Source organism: Haplochromis burtoni, unplaced genomic scaffold (genome assembly GCF_018398535.1).
Source record: "Haplochromis burtoni strain Fernald_Lab_line unplaced genomic scaffold, NCSU_Asbu1 Contig_102, whole genome shotgun sequence".
NCBI classification, from domain to species: Eukaryota; Metazoa; Chordata; class Actinopteri; order Cichliformes; family Cichlidae; genus Haplochromis; species Haplochromis burtoni.
In genome coordinates this window covers 328388-355671 of record NW_024582463.1, presented here as the reverse complement: position 1 = coordinate 355671, position 27284 = coordinate 328388, and the positions used below count along the sequence as shown (strand labels likewise).

The following is a 27284-nucleotide window of genomic DNA, read 5'->3' as shown; positions in this document are numbered from 1 at the left end:
TTGATACTGGTGGGTCGTGTTGAATGTTTAGTTTAATTCTACTTTAGTTGGCTTAAAAAAACTTCATCCAAACCTTCTCTGATGCCCAAAAAACATTTTTTCTCTTTCGTTGTATTTACGTGCACTGAATGTACTGATTTTTACTTTTGAGACTATTTCTAACAAACCACACAGTCAGTTTTTATTAAAACGGTTTGTCTCAGTTTGACTCTCAAACAGTTCAAATAACATATCTGAAAGGGCCTTTCTGATCAGCCATAGTATCAGCAATGCAACAGTGTAATTCTCACCTCTTTTCCTATATTTGACATCTGGAAGGCCACAAAGCCTAACACTTTGTCCGTGTGACTCAAGGTCTGTTCAGTTTCTCCATCCCTGATTCTCACAGAGAATCTCCTCACAGAGGCCATCAGAGGAGGGTAAAAATCTTTTGAGCTCCTCTTCCTCGCGTTTTGATATTTTTGGACTTCATCATATCTGCCCCTGTGCTGGACATATGAGAGGCTTTGATGTTCAGGTGAAACGGTCGATTCCACCGCCATGGCTTTTGATGAGCAGAGGTACGCCTGTCACATCGGAGCGCTGTCTTGCTTGTGTCTTCTGTTTGAACGGGACTGCACAACCGGACATAGAGTGAAGAAACTGTGCTGCTGCAAGCCGCGTGCTCACTGGTCAAAGGTTTGTGTTTATGAAGGATAGTGACGTCGCCTACGCTCTCTTTCTCAACTTTACTCTCTATAAGGGCTTGGACTTGGAATTGCTTGATGGTTTCTGACGTCAATGAGTCCCATTGCTTTATCAGCTTTGACCAAATATGGCCATGATGCACTATAACATATGATATCGCAGCTTTTTCTGGTATGAAAAAATATTTTGTCATTCCCACCCTCTGCTTTGTGTGAAATAATACACAGCAGTAACTGCATAATAGGTAATCTTTTCTGGGCCAGTATGTACGATGCAGAATCAGCAGTTTGCATTACATTGCATTTGGGAGATTACACAATCTGTACAGTAAAGGGAGAAAATGTAAATAAAAAAAAAAAGAGGCAGGATGGAGCCATGCTTCTATGTTGTTTACAACAAATTCGGACTCTACCATTTGAGAGTTGCAGCTCAAATTGAGAGTCTGCAGACAAAGTAACATTTTGCCAAGCATCTTCTGCTGAATCCCATCTGCTTCATGGTTTATGTGTTCAGAGAAGCTCTTTTGCATACCTTAGGTGTGCAGTGGCTATTTTAGTTGCTGTTGCCCTCCCATTAGTTTGAATAAGTCTGCCCATTTTCTTCTAACCTCCAGCATCAATAAGGCGTTTTCACTCACTACTACTCACTCTTTTTCAGACCATTCTCTGTGAACCCTAAAGACAGTTACATGGGACAGTCGCAGTCCATATTTATGATAGCAAGCAGCTGAACAGGTGTACTTAATAAAGTTGCTGTTGAATGTATGTCTTCCAGTGAGTTTAATGTTGCGTAATATTACTAGCTTAACCAGAACATTTTCAGAGTTAGCTAATGTGATATTGTCAGAATGAGTGAATCCAGCATTATTTCCTTCAACACTTAAATGCATCTAAACTGTGTCCAAACTTGATATTTCAGATTCGATTTACACCTTTACTCTAACACTATTTTGTAGCAAAGTTAGCTAGAAAATGTTTGAATGCTAAGTGTAGCCGTTGTCTAGCATTAGCTAATTGACCAGTACGCCCCACTACTTTTCTATGTATTGTCTCTTCAGTTGTTGAGTAACCAAGAGAGTGTGTGATATTTCTGATTTATCCAAATTATTTGATTTCCCACCTGGAGCAGCAACGTTATTCTAGTAATAATACTTGAGCTTCCCTTTAGCGACACCTTAGCGAGGCAAATGGCCGCTGTGTGAATGTGTTGAATTCTGTTTACATTTTTAACTAATCTCTTCTTGCACTGTTTTATAGTATCCTGTTTCAACAGGAAATGCACCAGATTGTAAGTAAAGCAGGCTGCTTCACGACGACTTTAAAGTGTCATAGAAACAAAGTGCATCACCGTGAAGGTGCTGTGCATCGTTAGCAGACGTTAACAAGTGGGACACACAGACCCGCACGCAAAGGGATGTGACAGTGCCAGGAAAATATTTCATCAATCAGAGGTTGATGATTTTTTCCCTCTCTGTCTCCTGAGGCTTCTCATTCCTAATGCTGTTCCAGATGAAAAGTGGTGGGAGTTGAAGATCACAGCAAGTTGAGCTCCTTGCCCTTCTTCTCTTCTTGTTCTTAGGACAGACTGCACTTGGGAGACAGACACTAGTAAATCAAGTTGAGTGAAATCTGGCAGAGAAACTGGGGAGGTGGTACAACTTCAAAGGCTGCCTGAGGAAGAATATTAGATAACTAAATAATCCATCAGGAATCAGAGAATGTGATGAAAGTAGTGCTTCAATTTTACTTAGTTTTCTCACAAAGCTTTGTCATGAACTGTTACATTTAAGGTTTCCTGTGTGGATAGCTGAGGTGAAAGTTATAACCAGGCGGGTTGTTTTTTCCTTTTCATCTTACAGTACATTAAGGGGTGTCTTGTAACCTGAGGTGTGCCAAGTCTCAGCATTTTTTATGAGTTACCTTCATCAGTTCTGAAACCCCAATGTGTAATTGATATATTGCTAAGCACTCATAATCTCATGCTTAAACAAATCTTCTAACTAGCTGATGTGTGGGCGGGTAGCGACGGATATGGTGAAAATCCTCAGATGAGAAAAAGGTCATGCTGGGTTTTTTTGGTTATGAAAGAAGAGTAGAGAAAGGGAGGAAAATAAGGCCACCGCGTTTCCTCCTCCAAGATGTGTTAAATGAAAGCTCACATAAACCCCTCTGAAAGTAGATTAGCAAAAATATCTTTTCCTCTTAGGTTTTATTCAGACAGCAGCAAGTCTTTAAAAGGGGGTTAGGGGGGGGGGGGGGGGTTCCTTATCTAAACATTGGAAGGAATCTTATTAATCAAAGGCACCAGTGCATGAAACAGAAGTCTAGGTTTTGGTCTAGTGTAGCATGGCAAAAGTCACTCGTTTTTCATCGTTTCCACCCAAACAGTGGAAGCTGGCACCTCGTTATAGGAAAGCTCAATTATAATATCAGGTTGGATGTTATTACTGTTGATTATGTGCTTTTGAAGACCCAACTTGCCCCGGAGTTCACTTCCTCTCCTCTTCCTTGGTTGAGACGTGCTCTTTGAAATCTAACTCGCCTTGGAGGTTAATGAATCACCATCTTGGCTCCCTGTTTTACTTTCACCCTTGCTCTTTGTGACATTGACGCGCGCACATACACACACTGCATTTAAACCCAAATGCAGATTTAGATATTTGAATACCAGTTGGAGTTGGCTCCAAACTTCAAACTTTAAGTGTACATAAACTGGAACATTTGTGCTTGTCAAAGATCTAACACACTCATTAATTCCCATATTTGGCCAACACGGAGCGACATTAGCGGAGTCATGTTTGTGTACTCTGTTGAGTGTAAGCCCTTTTTAGGTCTGTTTATATTAATTTATTTGAAAAATATCCATAAAATATGTTAAAAAGTGAAGTAGCCACCCTGACATCACCCACTGATATGTCACAGGTGCATGAAAACACTTGAATACTCATAGATCTTTAAAGTTAAAGGTTAAAGTTAGATTTTTAACCTATCATAGGATATAAACACCCCAAATTAGGCTTTGCTTCATCATCTGTTATTTCCCAATTGGGACCATCCATCTGTCCATTTTCTTCCTCTTATCCAAAGAGATCACAGGGACAGCAGCCTAAGCAGCACAGACCTCCCTCTCCCTATTTACCTCCTCCTTTCCTCCTTTCCTCCCACTTGGCTAGCCTTCCCAGGCTAGCCAAGTGTCCTGGGTCTGCCCCAGGGCCTTTTCCCAGTCAAACATACTTTGAACACTCCAACTAGCAGACGCCCAGGAGGCATCCTTGTCAGATGCCCAAACCACTTCAACTGGCTCCTTTCAATGTGGAGGAGCAGTGGCTCCGAGTCCCTCTAGAATAACTCCTCACCCTATCTCTAAGGGAGAACCCAGTCACCCTTTGGCGAAAGCTCATTTCTGCTGCATGCATGCCCAATTTTAAGCGAGTCCAGTTTTTCTTGATCAGCATTGTTCTTCCTGCATCCAAGGGTTGACAAACTCTCCTCTCTAGTACCCTGGCATATATCTGGCATAGATCAGGAAGGCTAAGGAGAGTTGTCCCCCTGTAGGTTGGAGCACATCCTCTGGTCCCCCTTCTTAAAGATGGGAACCATTGCTCCAGTCTGCCAATCCAGAGGCAGTGTCAGTTATTTACTGGTTTTACAAAATAGCAATAAGGTAATTTCTGTGGTTTGGGGTCTGTTTTAAGAAGGAACAGTTATTGCATTGTCTGCCTTCATTTGCAGTCAAGTTGTGTTTGGAGCGTGTTAGCTGACACACACATCAGCAGAGCTTCTTAATGTTTGCACGCTTGACTTACTGAATATTTGCTCAGCCTTCGGTATAGTGCGTGGTTCTTCAACATTTACTTTTCAGCATCAGTAGCAGAAAGGACACAACATTAGTCATATGACTAGAGATCCTGCGCAATATGCTCAGAAATAGACTGTTTTGGAGGTTTCCATATCAGTTATTTGGTTTCAAATGTCAGACGAGCAAACTGTCCAGGGTGCACGCTGCCAGTCACCCTATGACAGCTGGGCTCTAGCCCCTATGACCCTGAACTGGATAAGTGGAAGAAACCGAATGGGTGGATGTTAAAATGTGCTGAATTCACTTGCGTAGACATAACAGATCTTAGATATTCGAACTGTTGAGGCACTGTTGGAAATTTCCAGCAGCATGTTTTACCACTTTCTAACAAGTGAGTCTTCACACTCATTTGTCTCCTTCTGGATTTGCAGACTCCCACATGCAACCACTTTGGAATAATTATAAACAGTCTAAAGTAAAATGTTTATTTTTGTTCATCTTCAGACACGTATAAACCGAAGTGTTACACTTGGCCCAACAGCTGCCACATCTTCAGCTCCATAACCAACAAAAGCAAGCCTGTGCATTATGGTCTCTGTCATCCAAGGAGGTTTTTGGCCACGCTGTGACTTATGAGTTGTTACAGAAGCCCCCCACAGTCTAAGTGACTGCAGCTAAGCGGTGCTGAGTGTGGGGCTTTACACCAGATTTGATTTGTCTTATTTGAGAGCACATTCTGCGGCTCTTTCCCACACAGAGCCAGCGTAAGTTTTGCTGCAGTTGCTTAGCAGCGCTTTTTTCGCCTCAGCAAAAAATTTCTACAACCCCCTACATTGAGCCTCAAGTGCCCCAAACCCACATGCACAGCCCTGCATCGTGCTGCCTTAGCACAGGCCCGGGAGGCAGGCAGTCGACCCGGGTTATTACAGGGCTGTTTATGACCCAAGGATAGCAGCTGAAGGCCCTCGTTCAGTGAATCTGCACGTCTTTCAGAATGCGGGCCCTGCTGTGCTGCTAATGGGCCCTATCCTACATACCCTTCACCCCCACCAGTCTCTCCTGACTGAAGATGTGGGTTACTACATCTTGTGATATCAGATCTCCTGTGCTGTGAATTCCTCCAGAGCCTGTAATGATTCTCATCATTAGGAGGGATGTGTGGTTGAGAGAAGAAACCAAAAAGAAAAGAAAAAACAGACCTCAGGATATCGTTGCAACAACTTGTTGCACAGCTTGATAATAACCTGCAACTGCCTCCTTCAGCTGCATCACATCACTGCAAACACGCTCTCAAAAGGCTTCCATTAACACCCTGCCCTGCCTTCACACCTCTGCAATCATGTGTAATTGCAGTGTGAACTGTGTACGATTATGTAAAAGTTGCGCAACCGTCAGCTACCATTACAAATAGCTATGACTGTTGACACTTTGGGACGCAGCTGTTCTTGTTCCCACAGGTGGAGTTGGGGCATCTGCTGATGTGACGAGAATTTCATTTAAAGCATTCTTGAATCCATAAATTGTCTCACCAGTGCTGTTGGTGTTTTAACTCAAAGGACTTTTGCTACTGTGGCTTTGTTTTTTCAGATTGCCGTGTGGGCCAACAATGGAGATGCAGTGTTCATCAGGGAATTCACGCTGATTCGGCGAGATCACCTTGCTGAAGAGCCTCTGCATGATGGCGGCCAAAAACCAGAAGACCCGGTAAGTTTAAAAGCATCGCCGTTCATCTCTGTTAGCAAAAACTTAATATGTATAGCACGTTTTATTGCAGGTGAAAACACAATGTGCCACACAAAGCAGGAGCACAGCATAAAAGGTAAAAGCAGCTTCCCCATGTCTGGGGATCCAGGGAATAACCAAGGCAGCCTCTTCCAGATGACCTTAAGGGGGTTCTAGCTGGTTATTACCGAATTCCCACATTCCTGCTTTTTAATTTCAAACATAAACTTCAAATATCCAATTCTCCTTCCCTTAGAACTCGCATTTAAATAAATCGAGATGTCAGATAAAACTAAAACAGCCAATAAATCTATCGCAGTGTGTTTACATAACACTTCGCAGCAGAGGAGTGAAAAATCATCTATGTTACACCTCAGTAATGAATGCAAGTGAATGATGATTGTGGGACCTTGGGAGAGGAGGTGTAATCTGACTGCAGGCTGACCCAGCTTGATGCAAAACAGGGCAGCACACGCAAACGCACTAACATTTGTTGCGTGTTCAGGGGTGGGGTGCCCCATCGCATTCCTCGCGCTCTGCCATCACCTTTGATGACACATGATTCCTGCCTGTGGCAGTTTTTGTCAGCTGATCTCTCTCCCAGATGTTTTATCTAAGCGGTCGGGGAGGGAGGTATGAAGGTGTCAAACTGATGTTGTTGCAGGCATTGATGTGTATCCTCATCCTCAGTGATGGGATTAGTCCTGGCGTGATAACAGAGCAATCTTTTAAAAGTGATTGAAGGCTTTTTAACTATATTACGTTAGCGCCAAGAGTTAGCTCAAGGTGAGTTTTTACGTTGCGCTTTTGTGTTTTCTGTGAGCACGTTTTGTCGTTGACGTGACTTCACTCGCATTTTTCTGGTTTACGTGCCTCTGTGACCTCTGCAGAAAGTCCTTCAGACACGTGTTTCCACGCCTCGGCAAATAACCATCTGACCTCAACGTATTGAATATTCACCAGCCTTCAACAGATGCTCACCACTAATCAAACAGTGACATTTCTTTTGAAATAAAATATCTGCTTGAACTCGCCATCGTGCTTTCAAGCAGGATCGTGAGGACTTATTTGACAACTTGCATGTGCTGGATAGTCTTACAGATCTGCAAAGGGCAAAGGTCATTTTGAGTTTTGGGAGGGTTCTGACCACGCCTTCTTTGTAATGTTCATGTGAACTCTAGATACCGCCTGCCCTTAAATGATTTAACTTTTATATGCCGGAGAAATATTTAACGGGAAAAAGAAACTATAAGGAGTCAAAAATTCAGATGCTGTTATACATGTTTACAGTTAGAAACCACAAACGGCATCTTTACAGCGTTTGGATTTCACGCTGAACCCAAACAGCAGTGTGATTTATGACGCACTGACCTCGAGCAAATGTTTGAATTTGCACGAACCGCTTTTTAAATGATTTTCAAGCCAAACATCATACAGAGAGTATTTATGTAACCACTCTGACATACTGTAGTCATGCCATCCCAGCCTCAGCTGCTCTTTATAGGCTTCATTAGAATGACTTTTGTTGCATTCAGCACACAGGTGCTTTGGTTGTGGTAGCCCCACATTTACTGTAAATAGATAGAATGACTTAACTCTGTGGGAAAAGTACTTCTGCCTCTTTATTTTAGATGAAATGATAGAAAGCTGTAATCTGTAAAATCTGATGACAGACCAGTAGAATGAAATTGTCATGATCTAGAATGACTTTTAGAGAACATTCAAGGCCAAAGCAGACATTACCAGCAGTTAACCTGCATGTATAAAATCTACAAATTTTTTTTCTACTTACTTAACTGAATAGCAGAACAGAAATAGAGGATTTCTTAAACTGACGTTACAAATGCTGCGTTTTGCTAAATTTATGATGCTAATGTGTCTTCAGATGAGGAGCTCACAGACTCCCAGGAGCCATACTTGTGATTCCTTTCAGCACTCAGCTGTTTTCAGTCTGTGTGCTTGTGGCGCTGTTCTGTGTTGGATCTAGGTTCAATATTAAGGTTGACTCAACGCCAAGATAAATGCAGCTTAATTAGCAAGTGACCCAGGAGGCAGATCCCCTCTAAAGTATATTCCCTTTCTCTCTCGTTTAACTTTCACGACTATATGCCAGGGTTGGTCGGTGGGCAATATGACTGACCTCCCCAGCACCCTTTACCCCATCCCCCAAGAGAACCGCAGATGAATTGTTCTCTCCAAAGGAAAGTGTTTTTCCTGGCAGCCTCAGCGCGATCTACTTCAATGGAATAGAGCTGTCTCGTACAGCTGAGGTCTAACATACCTTTGTTAATTAACCCATATTCATTATATGATGGCATGCGCTTACTGTAGCACTGTCAGCATTCATAAACATATATTAAGTAAATTTATGGGATTGAGAAGTTCCTGATTCAAAGTGTGCAGGGGGTCTGGTGGCTGAAATGTTGGCGGCTTAGTCTGAGAAAGATTTTTTCCTTGTAATGAGACTGAATGAGTGAGAATGTGAAGATAAACAGAAAATCTGCTCATAAATCTAGCACTGGCTAGTCCCGCTCTTTGTTTGGCCACGAATATTTTTATTTTCCCTGCGTGCTCCTTTGATCTGCTGAGGTTTAAAGAACTGCGGCTCACTAAAATCCTTCAAAACGATGAAAACGTATCATTTTTACCTCATTTATACAAAAGAATAAAACACAAATAAATAACCTAAATCCTGTTTAACTGCAAATCATTTTAACATATCGAATTTTGAAACATTCAGTCATCTACCTTCACAATGTCATCGATAGGTTGTCTGGCCATATGCAAGGAAAATGCAAAACCATCGGGAACACCTCCTAAAACCATCATCAGCGAACACACTTTCCAAATTATTAAAAATACACACTTTAAACACATTGAGAGTGCAAACTTCTGCCACAGCAGCACACTCATTGGACACTATTTACTTTTAAGGGAATAATATTGTGTTTATTTTGTTTTCCTTGTTCTTTTTAAACCTACTTTAAGACATTTGTGGTGTGAAGGTGCAACGTGCAGGTTTTTATATAGAAATAAATATATATTTATGTAATATAAATGATAAATGAAAAATTATTCCAGTTACAAAGTGACCATGATGCAGAAATGTTGTCATGCTTCTCTGGAGCGTTCGTGATATCACGGGGCTTGGTTAGTGCACATGGCATGTGTTGCATGCACATCTCTAATAGCATTATTGATGCTGATCATTGCATGCATGCTTTGAAGTAGCATTTGGTTAATGCAATAAGCTATGCTTATTTTAGCAAGACTAAGTGCACACGAGTGCTAAACTGACCTGCCATCAGTTCAGATCTGCCACAATCTGAAAGCATTTAATGCATTCAGGATTTGATATGTTTTTGTGCTGTTTTGGTCAAAATAACAGACGGGAGGGAAAGAGCGAGAGAGAGCACACGGTTTTCTCTTTAGCCGCTATGTCTAGACACCAAATACGATCAGCTTGTCAGCAGGCAACTTTAAAGTAGATTACTGAAAGCTGATCCCTCTGTTAGTGTGTGCGCGTGTGTTTGTGTGCAAATGTCACCTCATACTTTGTTTGTGTGTTAGTGAAGTTCTCGCTGGCAGGAGTGTCTTTGCTATGAGTTTATCTGCATGAAAGCACTTTTGCTTCTTTAACATTGGCAGACAAATTCAAACTTTAAGGACAAGCTGAATATGCTGCACGCATCATATTAGCTCCTAACTACGTAATTGTGGATAACATGTCAGCAAAGGTTGCCTCTTTACATGTCAGGACACCACTCGGTGCTTCACACTGCAATTGCGCACACATCTTCATTCGCTGTGCTTTGTCTGGCTCACATCCACTGCCACTTGAGAGTCACTGATTCACCTTAAATGCCTTTGGACTCTGGAATGAAGAGTGCCTGGAAAAAAACACGCTGGCAGACACAGGGAGATCCGGCAAATTACATACAGAAATGAGATTTTGAACCCATACCTTCCAAAAATATCCATACCAGAGGAGATTAAAGTGCACTGCACACACAATTCATACTGAAGAAGAGCAGAAGTGCCTTACAAAAAGTATACAAAGTACTTGGATTAACCGTTTCCACATGAGACATTTTGAATTGTCATGGCAAGAAGAGCACAGTCCAACTGACCCAGCCCATTGCCCTGGTGTTATCAATGATGGCTTAGTGGGACACTTCCAGTAAGCAGTCATTTAGTTTCTTCTGTTTTTGTTGTTGTGACAAACTGTTTGTTTGCCTTGTAAAGTGTTTTTTTCTGGTTCTGGTGGGTTGTGATGCACCCATTGCTGCTTTTGATCAAATTTTAAGTGAAACGTCTCTTCCTGTCTGCTCTCAGTCTATCTCGCTTCTTCACACGCCAAGAAATTCAAGCCTTAATGTCTTTACATGCTCAATTGCACCTCAGGCAGCATTTGTCGGGGTTGTTTTTTCCCCCCACTTTTTGAGAAGCTTCAGAGTGAACAGGAGCTGGAGTGGTTCCGCCTTTTGGCAGGGTATCGGGGGTCGCAGTAATTGGGGTTGGGCTTGTAGGGCCAAGGGCCAGTCTGGGTGGTACGCACGGAGAGCGCTCAGTGGCTGTGGCAGCAGCAGCTTACAGAAAAAGTAACCCATTGCTCAGCTGCATGCTGACTTGGCAGCTGTGTTTTGCATGTTGTGCCAGGTGGAAAGGGCAACCGTCTTGCACAATTAAACACTTCATTTGTCTTTATTAATGCGAGAATTGGCTGACAGAGAGGGTGTTTACGTTCAAGGTTTTTTGACTCCATTGTCAAGTTAAATGCGATCAGGAATTTCTGAGCTTTTGATGTGATGAAATTTACTTAAATTGAGCCAGTGCATATAACAATGCCCATAACCTTCCAAGCCTCCAGGTAATATCTCCTGCACATGAGCATGGAACCATGTTTCAAGTGCTGCTGGGATGATGCAATATTTTGTCAGGCAGGGCAAGCACCCTGAGCACGCATATGGAAAAGATCACTATAAATCATCTTAAAATAGGTGACTAACATTGTAATTTTAGTAAAGTATGACCTTCTCTAGTGTGCTTTTGTAATAAGCACCTGCCTCACTTCTCATGAGGAAACACAAACTACATGGTGTTACCAAAGTGGTAACACTTTTAGATAAATCTAAATTAATACATTTGGCAATTAGACTCCCATGACCCATCATGGCAGAATGAAATCCCAGCGGTGGTAGGATTTAGGGGAGAACCCCCGCAGTGTAGATGCTGGTGGTGAAGAGGAAGACTGAGGCTTGGGTGGAGCTCTGATTAACTCGGGTGATATACTGTATATTGGGCTAACGTTCATGCACTTGACTGATTTTTCTCAGTTCAAAATAAAGATCTGTCCAGCAAGTGCTGTTTGGTGTACTAACGATAAGCAAGTCAGCGCAATGGGCAGAGTTAATGCCAAAGTCAAGTGTTGTCAAGCATCACAACAGGGATGTGTTGAAGTGACAGTGGTCGCTTGTGTTTCAGTGCTCAAAAGGCATTGCTGTTCACCAAATGGAGAAAATCGCACTTTGCCATCTCCACTCTGAAATCCCCAGAACAACCAGCATGTTGAAATGGAGTTAGGCGGACGCAATCCTTTCTACCAACTGGTTATGGAAAACCTGCCTAATCCAGTTAGGACAGAAGCAAAGTCAGACTAAAGATGGAAGCGAGTTTAATAAGTTGATAGCTACTTCTGACATCAGGCTCCTAACATTAAGTTATGGCTCACACAAGAATACGTAATAGCTTTGGCAGTTATCTTTTCACTTTTCACTTTACTGCACTTAGTGATTACACTTTCTAAACACTTAAATGTTTGTGCGAGCCCAGTCGCTGCCCAGAAACTCACCGGTTTATGTCCCTGTCAGTTTTAATATGCACATTGTAAAGGTATGTTACTGCCAAAATGAAATTTCCTCCACCTTTTCACCTAAGTGAGGTCTCACTGGATAAAGAGGATGCTGTGTGTCAGCTACTCAGTTCCACAGAAAAACGGCAGAATTTTCAGTCTCTGCCGGGATGTTCTCAATTTGTACAAACAAGCAACAAATCTCCAAGGACACCACCATCCCCACCCCATTTAACCTTTGGTATGATGGTAATAAAAGTGGAAGGAATCTTACACTTGGACACACTGCGCTGATATTTTTAACATTTGCTTCTTTTTATTGACGTAAACTGAGTTGTTTCACTACATGCAGCAAATCCAAAGAGCAGAAGACGTAGACAGCAAAAGGTTTCCTCACACAGTCCCCTCGTCTGTATGAAGCCCTAATGAAAAGCACGCTTTGTTTCACCACTCGGTTGTGAAATAATTCTCTCACATTTCTTCATTATTAAACTTGTTGTTAGAGAAATCAGCTCCTCTGGATCTGTTCACGTTGCATGCGATTGACTATTTATCAAAACACTGCCCCGATGTGAAGCAGCCCATGCTCGAGTTGGATTGGAAAAACCTGGATTTCAAACAGTGAGTAAATAACTACTGTTGTGAGTCCAGTTAGCCATAAATGTAAATGTTTGTTTTCACATAGCCGGGAGTCTGAAAGAGACCTCGACTTTGTTGAAATTTGTTTGTGACAAACCAAAGGAATCCTTTTTTTTCTTTAATTCAAGAGCTGATTTTCTTTAAAACAAGAGAAAAGCTGAGAAGAAAGCAGTGAGTTACAAGCCATGTGTCTTCTGGACTTGTACGCTTTTGGCTGGCTGACTGGTGTTTGGCACTTGCGAGGGTTGTTTGGAGGCTTGAAAGTGCTGAGTGCTGGTGAATGTGGTGTAAAGCCACGTGGCTTTGGACGAGGGATCTTTCTCTCACCCCTGTGTTTGTTTCATCAGCATATGTGTTCAGTAAATCCTTGGCCCGAACCGTGCCACAGCGAATGCATCCCCCCCGCTTGATGTGGTCTCACAGCCGTGCGCTGTGGGTACTGGAGTGGTGCTGCTGAGGTAATGCCACCAGGGACAAGACCTCACCACAACACCCACATAACAAATGTGGGTGTTGTGCATGCAGCCAGTGGTGTGTCTGTTGCTGGCTACTGATGCACGCACACTCCCATCTGGGGAGACACTCGCACAGCGTACCCTCGCGTAGTCCCGTAGCTCGCATGCTGACATGTGCATATGCGTTATGAAGAATCCATGTGTTTGTGATTTCGGCGCCTTTTAGCGTTCAGCACCAACACACAGAACTGTGCCTTTGATTAATGGGAAAATCTTCCCTCTCCTACTAAGCTTTCACCCCGCCCCCCACGCTCGTCTCTCCTCGCCCTCTGCGCAGTATCTGCTCCTCGTTGGCGTGTGAAGGCACGCACAGATTTTCTGGACGAGTGATTGATTTCTAATTGTTTACATTTCAGGTTGCACTCCCTTCTGCAGATGTTTGTATTCTTCTCCACATTCGCTGTGCATTTACGCAGGCATGCACAGACACAAACAGAAACACTCATACAATAGCGACGTGTTGATGCCAGCGAGTTTCATCCAGGAATTTTTGGATGTCTTAACTCGGGTTTTTGGCACCGCGTGCGCTAATTGTCTCCAAGTGGAGGTGATTGTTACGATTAGGCCTTTAATTTTCTGGCTTCGGATGTGTGTTTGGGCGTGTGGGCGAGATTATTAAAAGCCCTTGCCATGAATGTGGTTTCTTTCTGTTTAAATAGGAGTGTAATAAGCTAAATTAAATTTTTACCACAGTTTTCAAATCTAGGGCGTTTTAGCCAAGTAAGGACATGGTAGTTCTTCTTCTGGATGTGAATCCTTCACCCTAAATCTTGCTGCTGTTAAATAAAACTGTCTCTGGGACAAGTTGTTTTTCACCTTGTGGTTCCTGACTTACTACATAGGAGTTACTAACTGGAATAAGTGTAGTAGCACTCCAAAGTAAGCTTCTGTATGACTTGCTTATAGTGGGCACTTGGCTCAGTCAGTCTGCAGTATGTAGCCAATCTACAGTGTAAGCAATAGTGTTAACCTGAGTTACAGCAGTAATTACTTGCTGCTGAAGGATCCCTGCCACCTATGTAGCAGAGTTTACCTTAAGAAGTGGGAAACCTGCAACCCAAAGCCTATCTGCGTCTTTAATGTGGGCTCTAATTACTCTTTGTGTTGGTTGGTGGACATGTACAATAAAGCAGGAGAACAAACATACATATCTCACAATTTTCCTCTCCGGACAGCCGTGTCCTCTTCTGGTTCTCACAGGTCTGCCAGCACAGCTGGGTCAATTACTGGAACTGCGATTTAAAGTTCACAGGTTGGATAGTCATAACAGAATGCAGAGAGGTCTGCAAATTAGATCAAACAACCCTTGATTGTGATATTTACCATCGTCAAGTAGTTACAGACTGCACAGAGTCATAAAGTAGCAGCTGTTGGATAAGAATCCTTTGGTGTGATGTGATGTTCAAATACACCCTCATTCAGTGTGTTTTCTGCTTTTATGTAAGAAAGTTGAATTTAGCCAAAAGAAACACAAGTTAAGACTAAGATAAAACTCCCTCCAGAATACGAAATTATAGCAAAAATATTTTGTTTCACTGTTTTTTAAAGCTGCTCACATGATATCCTAAAATGTGACTGAGACGTGTTGGTTTCAGTAGTACGTGTGAAATTTTTTTTCTCTATTTACGGTTCATGTTTCTCTACCGGCTAGTTGTTAGTTAGTGATTGTGTGTGTGTACAAATCAGTGTCTTCCAGTCTAAACTACAGACACTGGTGGTAATTTGCTTGTATGCGCAAGGAGGTTTTGGTGCATCATCGTATCATCAAATATCCCCAATGTTGTTGGGGTTGAACCAGTGAATCAGGGCATCACAGACTGGTCTCTATGCTTTCGAGCAATTTCACAGTGACTACCAGCAGCCACGCGTAACTGAGTGTCCAAATGACCAGTGTGACGAGGGCACAGACTATTATTCAGACATTTTCCACAGCTGAAGCCACCACACAGCGGGCTAAACAGCAAAGATGCAGTTCAAAATGTTACCCTCTGTAGCTACGGCTTTCTTTAGGGAAATAGTGCTTCCAGCTTTAACCTCAGTGAGTAATATAATTCTTTAAAAATAGTGGTAACAGGAGTATTTTTCTTTTTTTTTTCTTGTGTTTTTTTCCAGATGCTAAACTAAATAAATTTAGTATAATTCAGCAGAAGTCTTTATAATAGAGATCTTTCTTCCTGATGTGATGTTCTCTGCAGCACAAAATATCAGTTAAATACAGTATTTAACAGAAAGAGGAGGGTCTGTTCTTTTAAAAAACATGCTGAGATTTGTAAATACTTACGCATACCACCTAAGGTGATATTAATAGTGATTTATAAATGATCGTGTGATCCATCTTCCTTGTGAGCTTGTTTAATACAACTTAAATTACACCAAGTCAATCTCAATCGAGTGCAGCAATAGTTTTAACAAAAGGGGCCTGGATTTGCTCAGGCATTTTTCAGCTTTTGTAGTATTGTCTTTCACCTTATGGTTAAGTTGCTTTAAATAACAAAGCCTTTGTATCCAAAATGTAATTTAAATGCAGTTTTTCTGCAGGGCAAAAAGCCCTGATGCTTGTCTCTACACAAGTTACATACTCATGAGAGATTTTATGCTTCTCAACTTGACTTCTTTGGCTGGATGACTTAAAGCGTAATGGACATCGGGTTTGGTCCTTAACTCGGTGGTCTCCCTCTGGTTCATGCTGAGAACCAATAACTGCGAACTGGTGTAAGTACCATAAGTACCGTAAGTCTAAACATGGGAAAATCAGGACCATCCAGTATATGCGTGTAGACCTTCAAACACATTCAGGCGCTCACAGAGTTTTTGCTCTCAGGGAGCGCTGGGAGAGAATGTAATCTGTTCACAAACCACAAAATTGAAAAATGACCCTGACATTCTTCCAAGCTGAAAAGTGAACAATGCTTGCAACACAAGAAGGCATAGTTTAAACCAACCTTTATACAGCACAGAGGTAAGCCTTTAACGTCAAATGAACACGGTTTAAGGATCTCTTTAGGTTGCGTTTCTCTCCCCTTCAGATGCTCTCACACTTGCACACACCTTAAATATGATTCATGCAGAAAAAGGGCTCTAGCTGGCACATCACTATACATGCATGGCAGATTCAAGGCACTGCTATGCAGAAACTGCCTCGCTCAGGTCCCAGGAGGACCAATTAAGCTATATTTGTACCTCTGATATCTTATTTATCTTCCCATTGCACGGGTCAGATGGCAGTTAGAGATATCTGTTCCAACTTGTGTAGCTGTCCTCTCATCATCTTTATTTTTTCCAGTTCTCTGGTTAGGCCTCTTTTTAAGAGAGACCTCATCAAAACAAATCAGACTAGGACAAATACTGATGACTGTTAAGATACTGAAAAAGTACAGGATCGTGCCAGTTTTCACTCTGGGGGAGGACTGGGGGATATCTGGCTGATGTGTGGATGGCAGTGGATGGTTGATGGGGTCCTTTAATCACACATAGATTTTCCTGCACGTAAAAGTACAATCGGTCCCATATTTAGCTTCTACTAAACATCATCTTCCACCTCTGTTTTTTCTCAGTGTGATTAAGTGCATCAGTTTACCAAAAGCATGAGCGGACCTGAACAATAGGGTATCACGGGCATGTGCTAGTAATATGTGCAATAAACAGCGGAGTGCAATAAAGTGTCACAGTGTGTGTCGTGCGATGTGAGAGAGCAGGGTTGAAATAAAACGCTGACAGATGATTCTCTGCGAGACAGATGTGTGCCGCTGTCGAGAGTTATTGCGCGTGGTATGAAAGATTTCCTGTATCTGTCCTTGTGGCAGCGGACCTCCTTCTCTAACACACTGATTCAGCTACAGGAACTCTTTCATACCGCATGCAATAACTCTCTTCAGCGTGTCCAGGAAGAGGTGCAGAGGGCGGTGAGCGTGATGAATAGGCAAGTTTGTTCGGTGACCTTCTCTCCGCTACAACTTCAAAAGTGTCCAGTTTGCAGCCAATCACAGAGCCAGCCATCCTGCTCGGGTTATCCCGTCTGTTGGTGTCTCCAGCTCCGATGCTACCTTCCCAGCAGACCCCAGTAAAGTGCGCTGCACTCACAACAAGTGAGTGATAGGAAAACTTCATTTTGTTGAACATGTTCCTTAGGAAATGGAGCCTGCTGATCCCCTTCTTGTATACATCCTCTGTGTCGGCTTTCCTGTTCAGCCTGTTGTACATGTGGACGCCCATGGTACATGAACATCCTGTCCCAGGACAGACACGGGTTATATAGCATCTGAGTCTTAAGTACTTAAATTGGAGGCAACTGGACTTATTTTCACATTCAGAAGCAGATGATTTCTCCCAGATCATTTCACAATAAACAGTAAGATTGTAAGTTAGATTAATTTTTAAAAGAACACAATTTTCAGTGTGTGTATGTGTTGTTGTTCACCTTAAAGAACCAGTAAAATTTCGGGCATTGGCTAAAGCTCCCTGGTTTTGCTCATGCATTTTTCTTTTTCACCAGACATTATAGAAATGACAGGAATTTGAGATGCCTTTGGAAGTAGAAATAAAACAACACAGACACACAAATATATAAAAATACCCATATCTAGAATATAATAGAACAGCCCTTTATTGTGATTGTACTGTACATGTACAACGAGATTGTGGACAATGAAAGTGACAATGATAATGTACCTCTTGTACTGAGCAGCATCTGGTGCTCGAGGCAAATTGTAGCCTTCCCACAACAGACGTGGAGATTTCCTGGATTCCTTTCACCCCCCTTTTTTCTTCCTTTCTAAATCCCGAACCAAATCTTAGTGAAAGGTGACCCAGTGGAGTATTGAAGCTTCCAGATTTATGACCCCACAGTGAACGATGAAGGTCTTGTGATGAAAACATTGCCTGGAGGCCTCAGGCTGAGAGCCAGGGTGCTAGTTGACTAAAGACAACCGTTTGGTTTGGTGTTACATTGTCCCCCAATGAAACGTCTGCATTGTCTTGTTACACGTGTGTCTGAGGGGGGAAGGAAAAGTCAGTCTGTGATTTATGAGATTAATCTTCTTGTTGCTGCAGAGCCAAATGTGAAAATCTGCAGAACAATATAAAGCCATCAGTCATTTGATCACTGATGAAATCATTAATATTGCATGGAACGCAAGCAAGAGCTCATCTCCGCTCACCCAGGAGTGAAAAGAAAATCTTGAACCAGAATTAAAGAACAAGGGGAAGCATCCTCCTTCCTCTCGACCCCTGCAGCATTCAGCACTTTTATTTCCTCCATGTTAAAAACGTGCTCTGTGCTGTTCGGTTATGATTTGTGGCGCCTTCGGTTTTACAGGCCGAACCACAAGCAAACGAGCGTATTTCTCACAAGCAGCTTTTCTGAATGACCTCACTGGGATAATGATAGGGTTGAAGCGCAGTGGATGAGCTTCTCCTCCGCTCCGTCGGTGCGATGCTATAGATGATGGAGGGATGGGAAGCGGAGGGGGACGAGGGCGAGGTTTTAAGGCGCTGGCGCTGTTTCGCCCTCAATTGCACGGCGGCACGTCAGCACGTGGCAAAAGACACCAAGCAGACCGAGCCGCACCAGATGAGCTGAGGCTGCAGCTCCCGTCTGGCACGCAAACTCGGGCCCCACTAACTGGCTCTCGGATCGTTTTTGTGTGTCCTCGCCGCCTGTCTGCAAGAATCTGATGACGGCAGCAAAGTGTGGGAAAAGTGTTTGTAATGTTTACAGTTGCTGCTAATGATTTAAAACGTGTAAATACGTGTGTGATGTACGAGCGTGTTTGCTCTATGGGAGGGAGGGAAGATTTACTTTAACACCCTCTCATTTTGTGTCTGTTGCCAGAAGCTGGGGGTTTATGTAAACCTCTGCCACAGTTGAGAGGGCTCAGACCACCCCAGACATGCAGACATGTCTCATCAGTGTGCGTCATGGATCACCCGTGGACTCTTTGTATGTATGTGCACACGTGTGGGAGGGAGCTGCTAATTAAAAGTGATATTCGGAGCTCAACGGACTGTGTGCTGTTCTCTAGATGTTTTCTATTAATGGATGTAGTCTTTTATTATTTTGTTCTTTCACATTGCGCAAAGTTTCTTTTAAAACCCGTCGAGGAGTTTTGATGATGAGCTTAAAAACTTGCAGTTTTGTCTCTGAGACACAAGATGCTGCTCTTGAGCTATGACGGCTACAACATCGATCACGTCAGAGGCTGAAAAGTCAGTACAGCGATAAAGTTGACTGTGAAATAAAAGTAGAAAATAACATCAGAGCAGAGTTGTCTCTGTATGTCTGAGTTAAATGCCACTCTAGAAATTCTATACTTTGGATATACAAATAAAATGTCCCTGCGTGTTAAAGGATTGTTATTCTTTCACCACTGTTTTTGTCCTTATCATGAATTATAAACTTATTACAAATACTTATTAGGTTTTTAATTATAGGACAGTTATCTTAGTGGTAGGAAAAGACCGGAAGGTAAAAACAGCTGTTTTTGTGAGCAGGTCCATCCATCCATTCGCTTCTGCTCATCCTTTTCAGGGTCGCGGGGGGCGCTGGAGCAGGTGTCATAGGGCGAGAGGCGGGGTACACCCTAGAAAGATCGCCGGTCTGTTGCAGGGCTAATACACAGAGACAGATAACCATTCGCACTCACACCTATGGGCAATTTAGATTGATCAATAATTAACCTATCCTCACAAACTGCATGTCTTTGCATGGTGAGAGGAAGACGAGTACCCAGAGGGAACCCATGCAAACACGGGGAGAACTCATGCAACAAAGAAGATGCACGTCCTCTTTCAATTCTAAGGATTTATGTATCAGGACATTGTTAAAAAAAAGTTTGAATCTCAGATAAACAGCAACATTTTGTTTGAGTTTTTAACAAAAACTCCAAAATGTAAAATCAAATGTGTGAAAAATAGCTTATAGAACCACCTTTAGTAATAATTGTTTTCTGTCACAGTTGCAGGGGAATCTTGGCCCACTCATCTTTGCAACATTGAGGCTTGTGGTCATTCATTTATGCACAGCTCTCTCGAGATCCCAGCGCAGTATTTCACCCAGGCTGAGGTCTGGACTTTGACTGGGCCGTTGCAACACCTTGATTTGTTTGTTTTTTTCAGTCATTCTGTTGTAGACTTGCTGCTGTGATTGTGATCATTTCCCTGTTGGAGCCAAGCTTTAGCTGTCAGACAGATGGCCTCGCAGTACTTTGGTATAATCTTTTTGCAGTTTCTCTGAGCATTGCATTGTCTGATCTTGGAGGAAATTTCCTGGAAATTCCACTATCGGGAATGTTCACAATGGTCTTGAATGTTTTCAAGTTGTCAGTAATCTCTCTCACTATTTTAAAAATGGCCTCATGGCCCTTCCCACATTGATGGGCAGAAACAATTACTGCTCATTACTTCATGGCACTGTGTTAACACACATCCATAGACTGCACTACTTAGAATAAGAATTTCATGCAATTATATCAGAAACCATGCTGTAATTCATGCATAGCCCAAAGATGATCTAGTATGCAGGCTGCAGTAAAGGTAAAGCAAAGGAAAATCTTTCATCTCTCCTCTGGTGCTGTTCACTGTTACTGCCAGAGGTGCTACCTATAACCAACTTCAGTAGTTAGGAGTTCACTACAGTAGCATACTTAGACACCTGTGAGCCTAAAGGCTCCTTAAAAACATGGTATAAGGGTTTTTATGGGATAGCAGGATGGCATATGGGTGAACTGATTTATTGCAGCTATTTTTCTGCGATAACTCTTCCATCATGCACCCAAATGTTTACTCCCCATCTCTTGGGCAAGCTTCGACTTGACGCTAACCTTAAAGGAAGATACACAAAGTTTCTTCTCATTAGTGTGCGGTTTCTGGCTTTGTTGTGTAAGCTGTGCGAGAGAAACTTGATTTAATATCCAGTAATATAAAGAAACATAGCCTAAGGTGGATGTTTTGCCACATAAACTGTCTTTTGTCAAATTGCGTTGCATGAAATGAATTATTGCTTGCAAAGCAAACACTAACGGCGCGCACACATACATGTAGACGCTCATTTTCTCATCTCTTTCACATTTTTTCCCCTTATTCTCCTTCACTCTCACTCTTGCATACACAAGCACGTTACCCGCAATACCCTCAAATACAGAGATGCAGGCTTCCAAGGCTAGCAGCAACCTATTATTAAACATGTAACTCCATATCAGAGATAATTTGACGTTTCCTTGTGCAATCATTACTCCCAGTTTTCAAGACCTGGAAAACATTTTCACCTCTTTTTTATATACTGTGTATGATCGTCATGTAATCTAATTGCACTGTAGTTGATTGGTTTATTTGATTTAACATTTTTACTACTGGAGGGTGGCAGATACAAGCTGTGTCTCGAATCATCGAATGGACTTCCAACCTTTTTGACCATTTTGAGTACTTTAATAGTGGACTTAAAATGGTCAAAAAGTTGAACTTGCATTGCTGTGCAGTTTTAAGGCAGTAGGAGAATACATTGTTAACACTTTTAATGGTCCCAAGGCTAGTGCTGTACAATATTAGATAAAGTTTTGTATCGATCTGATATCAAGTAAATAAAAGGCAGCTTATGTAGGGTGTGCCATGACTTATGAGATATAGAGGTAATGTAGATAGACAGGAAAGCAGGGAGAGAGCGAGGAAGAGCCACAGGTCAGACTCAAACCCAGGCCTACCTACTCTCTTGTATGCAATACAGCACACGGTCGTCTGCTAACCCACTGAGCTAAACCAGTGCCAAACTTTGAATGCGTTTTACTGGCCACTAAATCACTTTTAATTTTCACAATAATTCATTAACACAACAAAATCCACCTTTCGGCCTCTTATGTATTTAGAGGTTTTTTTGAGACCTGGAATGTTTATGTGCCTGTCTGTAAGACCCTTTCGATCACTGTCTGTTATTTCAATTTGCTTTAGGCTATAAATAAAATAGATGTGACAGTTAACATAGAAGGTTCAGAAATGTCAGAAAGTGTTAAATCAACAATTTTTTTCATTTCCAGAAGAGTAATTCATTTAACACAATTCAGTAAGCCAACACACATTCAGTATGTTGGCTTACTGAATCAGCTACAGAGTAACATTTCAGTGCGATTATATGAACTCGTTTTAAGACACTGCATTTTGGACCTGGAGAATTTTCACTTGTTCCATCGGCAGATTTTTTTACTTAGTACACTCGTTTGAAATAAGCTGTAGGTTATGGCGTCTTATTGTGATGAGATATTTTTGACTAGAAATTAGACAAATATACTAGTTTTTACAGTGTAGAAACACATTATTGATGCTATTACACTAGTATCAGTCCGACACCACTAACTGTGTTGGTATGGATACTACCAACGTTTGGACTCATCTGGCCACCACCTCTAGTTAGCTGCTGCTGTTTAGTGTTTGTGCAGGTTAAATTGTAGTCTTCACTTTGAAAGGTGTACAGTTACATGTAGGAGAGGCAGTGAGTTGGAAATATCCATGAAATGCAAAAACTAGTGTATTGTAAAATTGTAAATGTAATCTGGAAAGATCATAACTTGTGGTGACAACACCAGCCTATCAGAATTTACATAATACAAGTATAGAGTGCATATAGTGTACCACATGAAACTGTACTAACAGTAGACAGTTAGTAGTATCTAATAATCATGTTTTAAGTTGTTTTAGCCGACTTGGTAAGAAACTCTCTAGTTCCATGATTTGCACTGATGTGCCTTGAGACAAGTCCAGATGTGCCATTGGGATTTTGCGACAACAACACATAATTATTGCAGTGTACAGCTGCACACAATGTAAATTTAGCAGTTGGATTGTACATTTTCTGTCATTTCTTTGTGAAAATTCATTTTAAAAGACGCTCATTAACAGCTAATCTACCTAAACAAAAGAGAAAATGTAACACTAAAGCTACTTGTCTTTTGGCTAGGGGTATAAAGTTTGCTAGTAGATAACATAGTGCTTAAGAGGTATTTAAACCTAACAGCAAGATCTGTAAGCTTAAGTTTTAAAGGCTGACGCAGCTATACTGTTAGTCTCTTTGGGAAGACAGCTTCTTCATGTGATACTAATAAAAGTGGCTTGCCTTTAAGTAGTAGATTGATAACACTGGCCTGTATAAGGCACGCCACCAGTAAAATGATACGAGTACTGTGACTGTGGGTTTAGACAGGCTGAGCTGAAATGCAGTACAGTGTACTTTATGTAAGAGGGATGGAAAGAGAAGACTAGATGGAGTGAGTGTCTGTAAAGCAGTGAGGCTACAAGAGAAAAAATAAAAATGGGATGGAAGTGTTCAAATCTTGGTTGACTCATGTTTCCTTTTTCTTTAGTAGGATGTCTTTAACTTTGTCTTTCCTGTTCATATTTTAACAGGCTGAAGTCAGCTTAATGAAAGACTCAGTTTTGGATAGATTCATCTCACTTCAAAAATCTAACTGAGCAATATCAGAGAGAAACAGCCACAATGCCTTTTTTTGCGTTACTGTTGCGTCCTCTGTGTTTCTCGGGCAATTGCACAGGCATATGGGTGAGGAACGCTTGAAAGCAGATCTGTGGCAGGCTGATGGATAGTTTCCTCTTTGTGAATGTGGGCGCTACAAGACAAAGCCCAGTTGATGTTTTAAAGTTTGACTGCTTGAAAGAGCTGTCAGCACTCCCGGCACCATGACAAGTTCTAGAGAGAGGAGTATATTACATAAGAGATGTCACACTGTCTATGTGGATAATATGATTCTGAGCTTGTAAAAGGAGCACAAGTGTTTAAAAATAAGGAATTCTCATGGAAGTTATAGCTCAGGTGTTTTTTGGACATGTAAAAATGTATGTCTGTGATACAGTAACTACAGATAAAGCTAATATACTTAAACAACCACTAAAAAGAAATATTGAAAATGTGCTTTATTTTATTTGTTCATTTTTTGTTCTCAGACTGTTTATTAAAACCAGGTTTTCAGTTGGAAGAAGAAGTTATAGACAATGAGCTATAGGTGTATCTATTAAAAGCCTTTAATAAGTAAAAACCCTGGTGACCTTGACCTCAAGGTCAGACGTGAGCTTTTCAAGGTCACCTTGACTTATTAGTCCACAATTACCTAGAAACTATTCTTTTGATTGTTGGGGTTTCTCTCTGTTGTCATGCATTTTTTACCTTACAATAGTAAGTGCATTGAAGCAACTGTTGCTAAATAGATAAAATAGAATTTGAATTTAAACTGGAAAAAATCTATATACTATCCTGCAATTTGCATTTGTTTTTGCTGCACTACAAACTCCTTAAAGTAGGTTTACAGAACAAAGAAAACAAAATTAATATATAAAACACGCAAATACAGTAAAGAAGGCTTTTAGTGATTACTTTATGTACCTGTATCCTCACTGAGATTTAACTATTTTTCTTGTTGTGTTTTTAGCATTCGGTTGATTTCTTCATAGCTTTGCAGCTATAAAAATCCACAGGCTCTGAACTCACTTCTAAGCATCATCAAACAAACTTGAAGTCATCTTATCTGAGCCCATATTTAAGATAAAAATGTGAAGATTGCACTATCAGCCTTCAGAGCAACATAAATTCCGTGTTATCACCTTCCCATAACTCCGTCATACAGGCAGCGATAAGAAAACCTTCACAGCTTCACACACAGTAGAAAGGAAAGTGCGGTTGAATAGCTTTTCTCAGATTTGAAACTGGCTAGGACACATTTAAACAAAAACCGACGCCAACAGCCTTCATCAGAGAGTGAGCAATTGCTTGAGAACTGTTTTGATGAAAACCTAATTGTGTGAATATAAAATATTCAGTGAATCTCCAACTCCAGTTGTGCAACACAGTGTGCTCAAGGTGTCGTCCATTTTTTTCCTACTTTAATCGTTTCCATATTTATAGGTCAGACACAGGTCAGAACAAGGAACTGAAGAGCGCACGCCCCTTTACTTTCCGTGTAATTGCATCATTATTTAACGGAGCAAAAAACGTCAGATTTCAGAGGATGCTCCAAAGGTTTAAGCCTCCTTTGACCACCTTTATCGTATTACTATCACTTTCTCTGATCGTCCTAGAGCCAAAGACAACATGCAATACATCTCAGAAAATGGAAAACATATGTTACTGCTGTGACTTAATTTTAGGGTTAAAAACTGAAACCTGAGCTGTGCGAAGAGTATATAGCACATCAGAGACATACTTTGTGATTTGAAAAGCTTCAGCTTGCTTTGAGTTTAAAAACTCCACACTCACACTTCATGAATAATAAGCTGCTGAGACAAACCAGGGGTCTTTTTATCTGGGGTTGCTCCTTGCTGTCAGTGCTCAGAAAACGGTTGGTCAACTGTTTTGTCTCATTTTGCAGTTTTAACTAGGAAGCCTGTTCCATGTCTGCGCTTCGGTGGATTGCTCTCTATTGACTCTCATGGTGTCAGTAATTAGTCAGTGTTTGTTCTGTGTCCTTTTCTACTGAGATTAGCTATTCGTGGGGTAGGAGTAGGGTCGTATAGGTTTACTGTTTGATGTGTGCTTTTAGAAACTGATATGGACCCTGACATGATCATGCATGTCATATTTACAGTTTTGCATTCCACAAGGAGGCTATTACAGCCAAAAAACTTGGATTTCACAGTTTTTATTACTTGAAATGACTCCTGCAAACAGCTGCAATATATTTTTATTATAATGTAAGTTTTCCCAGACAGCCTTTTAAACAATACAAGAAAACCGGTTCTTACTTTTGAATCCACTCTGGACATTCTTTCAAATGTCTCGCAGTGGTATATAAAAAAACTTGTGTTACTGACTCACAAGGCACTGATGGATAATAAGGGTCAGCTCTGTCTTTCTAAGGTTAGTTTGTTTTAAAAATTGTTTGTATATTAATATTTAATAGAACAAATGAGCTCAAAGCAGCTCCGCCAGCTTTTCTCCTGCTAATCGAACTGACCGTAACACTAAAACTGTACACTCCATAGGGTTTTTTTTGCATAAATTTGAAGGGTAGGTGATTTCTTTGGTGATATATGAAAAATATGCTTTTCTTATATTTAAAAAACATGGATGCCTGTCATCTTGTCTGTGCTAGAATAGAATAGAGATTGCATTGCTGTGCGGTCACAACCTCATTCCAGCTGTCAATTTTGCATTTAAAATACACCTGACGACAGCGGGAAGAAAAAACTCCCTTTTAACAGGAAGAAACCTCCAGTGGATCCAGGCTCAGGGAGGGGCGGCCATCTGCTGCTACTGGTTGGGGGTAAGGGGAGGGAGACAAGACAAAGACAGGTTGTGTAAGAGATTCGGTCATGCGCTAGCCCTGTGAAGCAGGCAGGAGAGGACCCAAGCGCAGACTCAAACATAAACAGTAAACTCAAAAGGCAGCTTTATTGCTGAACATCAGAAACTACAACACTAACTAAACTTGGAAGATACATGTAACTAAACAGGCAGGTAGGCAGAACACACAGCGGGGAATCAGGGTGATTGCGATGACGAGCATAGGAAGGCACGGACAGTAAAAGGAAGAGGGAAACAGGGCAAAGAGGAAACACCTGGGAAACACAGCTGGCACAAATTACACTGATGTAATGGGGAAGAGCAAAAAAGAACATGACCCTCGAGGGCCGGTGTCCTGCAGGTTTTAGATCTCATCCTGGGTCAACACACCTGAATCAAATGATTAGTTCATTACCAGGCCTCTGGAGAACTTCAAGACATGTTGAGGAGGTAACTTAGCCATTTAAATCTGCTGTGTTGGATCAAGGACACATCTAAAACCTGCAGGACAGCGGCCCTCGAGGCCTGGAGTTCGAGACCCCTTATTTAGGGTGACCTGATCCAGCCTTAACTATATGCTTTATCAAAAAAGAAAGTTTTAAGTCTAAACTTTAAAGGAAAGCGGATGTCTGTCTCCTGAATCTAAACTGGGAGCTGTTTCCGGAAAAAAGGGATCTGATAGTTTAAGGCTCTGCCTCCCATTCTAGGAGATGCTAAGTTTATCTGTTTGTAGTTGTGAGAAAGGTGGTGCACGGAGGCATTGTTGGCTACTTGCTATGGTCAAAACCAATGTTGGTGT

General features: G+C 41.6%; 1 protein-coding gene across 2 annotated transcripts in view; it reads left to right on the top strand.

The window, feature by feature from the left end:
* The window catches only part of LOC102303242 (ADAMTS-like protein 1), a 96648-nt gene that overhangs the window by 32858 nt on the left and 36506 nt on the right, over nt 1–27284 (top strand). For both annotated transcript variants that reach the window (XM_005927695.3, XM_005927698.3), the window contains exon 2: nt 6073–6189. In XM_005927695.3, the coding sequence (XP_005927757.2) occupies nt 6073–6189 (117 nt within the window). The remainder of the gene's footprint in view (nt 1–6072; nt 6190–27284) is intronic.